This window comes from Drosophila persimilis, unplaced genomic scaffold, assembly GCF_003286085.1.
Source record: "Drosophila persimilis strain 14011-0111.01,24,50 unplaced genomic scaffold, DperRS2 tig00000124-arrow-pilon, whole genome shotgun sequence".
Lineage (NCBI taxonomy): Eukaryota > Metazoa > Arthropoda > Insecta > Diptera > Drosophilidae > Drosophila > Drosophila persimilis.
The window spans coordinates 1,834,679-1,840,936 of NW_020825294.1; the positions used below are offsets into that span (position 1 = coordinate 1,834,679).

The following is a 6,258-nucleotide window of genomic DNA, read 5'->3' on the forward strand; positions in this document are numbered from 1 at the left end:
GTCATGTTGACAACTGTCATTGACAGGGATAAACATGCATGTTCAGACCTACATATAGATAGATGTGTGTGCTGTGCTGTGCTGCAGCAGAGCACGTCCGAGCAGGGTCGTACGGGTCTGGGTCCGTGGTCCGGCCATTTTGCGATGCCAAGGCAAACAGACGAGCAAAGAGACGATGGGCATCATCATCCCGCATACAAAGCAAACATATCGTCCATATAAATGTGACCGCTTGTGTGCAGCCAAGCGGGAATAGTGTTACCATTCTCCCTCCTATTCACCCACTTCTAAAGCCACACCGAGGAGTGTTCCTCTGTCCATCTGTGGCTGACACATCAAGGTGTTTATTGGGTAAATCTTTCGGATGAAACTATAAATTCCCACACTTGACTCTCACGCTCCATTTCTTGGATGCTCTCTCCCACTATCAGAGAGCACAGAACAGAGACACAGCACAAAAGTGTCTCTGGGAATGTTTATCTGACACATTGACTGCCATCGTTTCAATGAACCCGCTCCACTCCGCATCGCACCGCACACACAAGTTAAGTAAAAACTATGTCGACAGACACACAAAAGGCCTCGACAGCCCAAAAACTAAAATGGCGACGACATGAATGTCCTTGCCACACCGCCCAAAACCACACCACAGCACCATACTCCACACCAAACCCCCTTCAAACGACTTGGTGGATTGTGTGGTTGACCTTGTAAATAGTATTTTGTGGTCGCTGATATCCAGCGCATAGTATGCTAAGTTTTCCTTCTTCGACCCATAAATGTTAATTGATTTATTCATGGAAGCTCCAACCGAGAAGAACAGAGAGAACAGGGAGAACACCCTACTGTAAATATTTGACAGTTAAGGACTAACAAGAAGGATAAGCGATAGTAGCGGATGTAGAACACATATTTGACTTTTAATAAGGTTCAATGGTAATTTTTGGTCCAATATTTATAGTTTTTTCCATGTGCTTCTAGAAGAAAAAACCAATGAAGATTCAAGCACAAGAACTTTTGATCCGAATTCTGATGTAAATGAGTGTTGAATAAGTTGCCAGAAAAAATGAAAACTAAAAGTATTGAATATAAGTGAATGTGAAATTAAATTATCTAAGAATTTAGTTTAAAAATAGATATCATAATCTAACAAAGAAGAAGCTAAAGAAAGAGATTCCATTGTGTCCATGTCCGTTTCTATTTATGGTTAATATTTCATCCTGTTTGAAGAGTCAAGAGTGAGTTTTTATTTTCGTTACCTTTTCCATAGTTATATCTAGATATCATATCCTCAGATCCAAAGGCTGTCCCTCCTCAGTTCTTGCCTGAATTTATATTACAAAATGTTGGTTAAATATGCTTTAGGTATTCAAAAAGATTTTACTGTTCAAGTTTAAATGAATCTCTAATGATTTCCTAAAAGAATGAAAACCAAAATCTAGCAAATATCTAAAAAAAAACACACATACAACAAATTATAGTTAAAAAGAAAACTTAAATTTAGAAAATATTGAACAGAACAATGATTTATAAACATAAATGAAAAAAAAAATAAGAAAACGGATCTGAACGAGGAACTGCTGCTAAAAGAAACTGCAGCAAAATGTTCATAAAGTAAATATTGTTTCAATAGGATTAATGTTAGTTTAAACAACACCAGTGTGACACTAAACTAATTATATTGAAATTTAATTTGCTTAGCAAATAACTAAGTTTAGTTCAGGAATGATCCATCAAAAACAGAATCCGGAAAAACGAAAATAATACAACAACCTTTGAGAGAAATCACCCACCACGGGCAGGCAACAGGAACCCCCAAAGAATACAAAAAAAAAACATCATAGGAAAAAAAGAAAACTATTTCCAAACCAAATAAATACAAAACTGTGTGTACATAGATACAAATTTAATTAAACTCAAACACAATTTAATTAACTAAAAAATGTTGAGTGCAGTGGCAACACAGAACATTTCTAGAACATTTATATAAGTAATCTATGTGGAAAACGGGAGGAAAACAAAAATTGTTTACAAACCAAGCGAATTTTTAAATGTTGAAAATACGAAAAATAAAATATGAAAAATGAAACCAAATTGAGATTCCCTAATGAACAATGTGGTGTGTGAAAAAATTTCCAATTTTAATGAAAATAAAAATATAAATTCTTTGAAAAAGCACTCAATGCCGACTCGACATTATTACGGGAGGACACGCCTCATCATCATAATCATCATCACCTATGTATTCTCTGATATCTGAGGGAATTTTCCATTCAAACCACGACACGTACCACATTTTATGCTAATCAAGTAGGTACAAGAAGGAAATTCAATTTCAGGCCCCCACACAGACACGCCACACACTTTCCGGAACCATGGACAGGATTTTAATTTTAAAGGCAAAAACGGGCCACGCCCATTTACCACTTACCACTTCCCACACACATACACGCACTTTTCATTTGGCCAGGCCATAAACAGAGGATCATCTCGAAGGCCCGCCGCCCTCATAAGGCCATTTAGAGGAGAATTTATGGTTGCCACCTTTGCAGGGAAATGGGCTCCCAAAAAATGGAGAAATAGGGGGAAATGGGAAACTGCAAGCGATGGCTTCTAATATAGACACTTAACCACTTACAACCAGGCTAACACACACCCGTACACCGTACCCGTACCCGTACCCGTATGGATATGTGCTACTATTGGGATTGCGATCCACGTATTCACAGTTGGCACATCAAAGCGCAAATCCATTAGGCATTAAGATACGGGAGTCAGGTGCGGAAATACTACGCGGCCAACGGTGAAGGCATGGGATGCTCTCTCCTCTTGGGCGACATTTGTACACCCTTTCAGGAATGGAGAGCATAGGTACTCTGGGGATTCCCAATCATAGTCTTATATTACTTAATAATCAGAAAATATTTTAATTAGTTTATTTTTATATATTTGGATTATATTTATTTCTTTCATTTGTTTTAATTATTGTCTAATTTTGATTACATTTTTTATTTTATAGATTTATTTACCATTCAAAAATAACTTCAAATCAATTTTGTAAGCGGGTAAGTAAACTAATGAATTTATAATATTATTAAGAACAACTAACTATGCATATCCAATATTAGAACCATGCTATGATACTCCCTATAATATTAGCTATAAATTGTATTATAATCAGTCATGAGCCTATCAAGAGCCAAAGGGTGTGTTTAGTAAAGAATGGGCATACCCAGAATTTACATTCCCAACATTGCATGCATGCCAGAGTGGCCTTACCGCATGCAAACATACCTTGATTTACACCTTAAGTCTCTCTCTTGCTCTCTCTGCAAAATCGAAGCAAGCGACTTGAAGTGAGAGCGAGAGCTGGCAGAGATCACGCCACCTTCGCCAAGCAAAGAGAACGGTGCTTTAGCACCGTTTGTTTTTCTTTGATTCCTGCTTCCCCAAGACTTTTCGTGTGTGCTTTGCTCGAGCCGGTTGTGCGTGTTTCTCCTTAAAAATCATGACAAAATCCAAACAAACCAGAACAAAAGTGAGTGCAAACCGTTTTCCGTTAGAGTATCCGTGTAAAAACCTTCGTGCGGCATTGAAACGAAAAGCAAATCCGAAAACGCGCTACTACGTGAGGCTGCGGGAAAAGCTTATATCTGCAGTACACAAACCCCATGGGGGTGCTAAAGGAATATCCAAAGAAGCAGCAGCAAAAAGCGATAGAGGTGCAGACGGGGCTCACACAGAGAGAGAGAGAGAGAGAAAGCAACGCTCATAAGCGGGCGAAAGATTAATGAGCCACACCTGCCTCCAGACAAATTAGATGGCATAATTCAGTGTGACCCGCACATCCGCCCCATCCGCACCGCAACACACACGAAACATATTTCTTCCTGGGGATTCTACTAGATTGTATGGCAGGTAGGTAAGCTCCATCTTCCTCACAGCAATGGCTACGGCCCTGGCTATATCATAGATCTTACATGTTAAGTGCTGGCAAATTTATGCAAAATAAATTATTGCAAAATTTCAAAGCAACGCGAAAAAGTGAAACAGAACACACCCAAAATGGAGAGCTGCCAACTCGCGTTAAAGTAAGGCAGTCAAACAGACACTGACTGGCGCTGTTATTTCTGTCCCACTCCCCTCGAATACCCCGTATAAGCTGTTGATTTATGCCCGACTTGATAAAATGTCGCATATCCGGTTCCGTCGTTCTTCTTCATTCTCTCCTCCAAAAAAATACAGGCCCAGGCAAATGAAATACAATTTTTTGTGTGTTCTTTTTCATGCCCTTCCAGAGGCTAGGTCTATAAGTTTTAAGGAGATTTTTGTAACATATAGAATAACGTAGATATCTGCAACATTATTATCTCTATATTCTGTTCTAAAAGTTATCGCAAAAGCCTTTATTTTTCACATATTTCGATCCCTCTTTAAGGGTATACCATCTCCAGCATCCTCAAAGCTAGTTTTCCCTCCATTTTGTTTTGTGCCTTTTCCTGGTACGGCCTCCACCCCCCACTGACAACAGAGGATTGTGTGGAGGAAATATGGTGAATGGGAGTGTGAATGAATGTGAGGATGGAGAGCGGCGATAAAAGCCAGAAGAAGTAATCAAAGTTAGCATATGGCGGCGATTGCTCCCTTGAAATGCATGGCAAACTCCGAATGTGTTCCCTGATTGTCTGCAACTCGTCTGACACGCCCATTTTTATTCATTTCCCAGCTTTCCATCTGTGTGAAAGTGTTTGTTATGGCAGTGAAAGGGGGTGTGACTGAAATTTGGGGAACAGGAGAGGCCTATGAGAAATGATTCTTTCGATGAATAATCGGGAGATAACTCTGTCCCTTTTTTTTTGGATTTTTTTGGGAATGAAGGCATTACATGCGTAATGGGAGTACCTCTATTTATTATGTCTAAACATCTTCGCTTGGGGTCCCCTCTCTTTATGGGGATAATTCAACTTTAAACATACTTTAAGATGGCTTTTACATGCCTCCCCCTGTCAGCAGACACCTCTGGCATGTGCTCTTTGTTCGAGAGCACTGCCTTGAGTACCTAATCCCTTCCATAGCAGTCGCCGCCTCTTCTCGGCTATCGACCTCTTGTGACACACTTTTGGCAACAAGAATAGGAGGCGGGAATGCATCTTCTCTGGCCAAATTTATTGTCACAGTCGTGTAAAAAGGATGGGGACGTGAGAAATGGAGAAAAACGATGAAATTTCCAATGCTAGTCCATAAGAAAACCCAGTCACGACTGGCGAAACGGAAACGTAAATTCCAAACGAAACTCAGTTACATTCATCTTCCTCCCCGCACTCGTCCTCTTCCTGTGGACGGCGGGACTTTCTTGAACATCGTTTCCGAGTGGCCAATTGACAGGCTTTGACGGCCCGACACCTGGCCGCCTTGCTCATGCGGAGGTAGCAGCTCATCAACGCCCAGCCCTGCCGCAGGTTTCTCCTCAACTTACGGCTATGCCACTCCAGGTAGAACATGCCATCGGTGGCCTCGAGAATGAACCAGAGAAGCGCTCCGCTCGCCGCCGTGGTGATGAGACCCAGGAGCCAGTACTGTATGGCCGAGGGCTCGCACCCGTTGATCCCCAACATGTTGAGGAACCCTTCGGTGATGCCGTAGAGCACGCGCTCCAGTGAACACCAAATGATGATCGCTCCCAGTTCAGCGAGGAAAATCGCCATCACAGTCTCGATCAGCAGTTGCCAGTAGCCGGACATGTGCATGTAGCGCAGCGGATAAATACTAACGTCCCAGAGAAAGCACAGAATGACCAACAGGAAGACCCAGCTGCCCAGGGCGGGGGCCGGCGAGCAGTGATCCTCGGGCGGGCTGAAGAAGAAGCAGACTCCCAGCAGTTGTAGAAGCCCAGCAATTGTCACCGCGGATGGCTGCATTGAATTTTTCGTTTAATTTTGTGTTCGATGTAGAAATTTTGACACGAAATTGAAGTATAGCTATGTCTGGCAATCGGAGAATAATATATCCAGGAAATTCCTATTAGGTGAATTTTCCAATCAACTTTCAAGTGTTGGACTCTTGCACATGATTGAACATGACTGACAGACCCCGAAGTAATTAGCCTGCCGCAATGAACCGCCATAAGAGCAGCAGCAGCAGTAGTAGCAGAAACCTTCAGAGCTCTTCTCTGCTCTGCTCTCATTATACATGGATTGCAATTAATTAGTGCTTGTCAACCCATGCAGACGCACACTCGAACACAATGTGTGACGGGGG

General features: G+C 41.6%; 1 protein-coding gene across 1 annotated transcript; it reads right to left on the reverse strand.

The window, feature by feature from the left end:
• Positions 1-5,149: 5,149 nt before the first annotated feature.
• LOC6593994 lies at positions 5,150-5,941 on the reverse strand. Its single transcript, XM_026987777.1, has one exon. The coding sequence runs from the start codon at positions 5,916-5,918 to the stop codon at positions 5,295-5,297; it is 624 nt and encodes a 207-aa protein (XP_026843578.1). The 5' UTR covers positions 5,919-5,941; the 3' UTR covers positions 5,150-5,294.
• Positions 5,942-6,258: the final 317 nt, after the last annotated feature.

What these genes read in the sequence shown, in the direction of transcription:
- LOC6593994 (XM_026987777.1), bottom strand. Translation starts at nt 5,918, where the DNA reads ATGCAGCCATCCGCGGTGACAATTGCTGGGCTTCTACAACTGCTGGGA.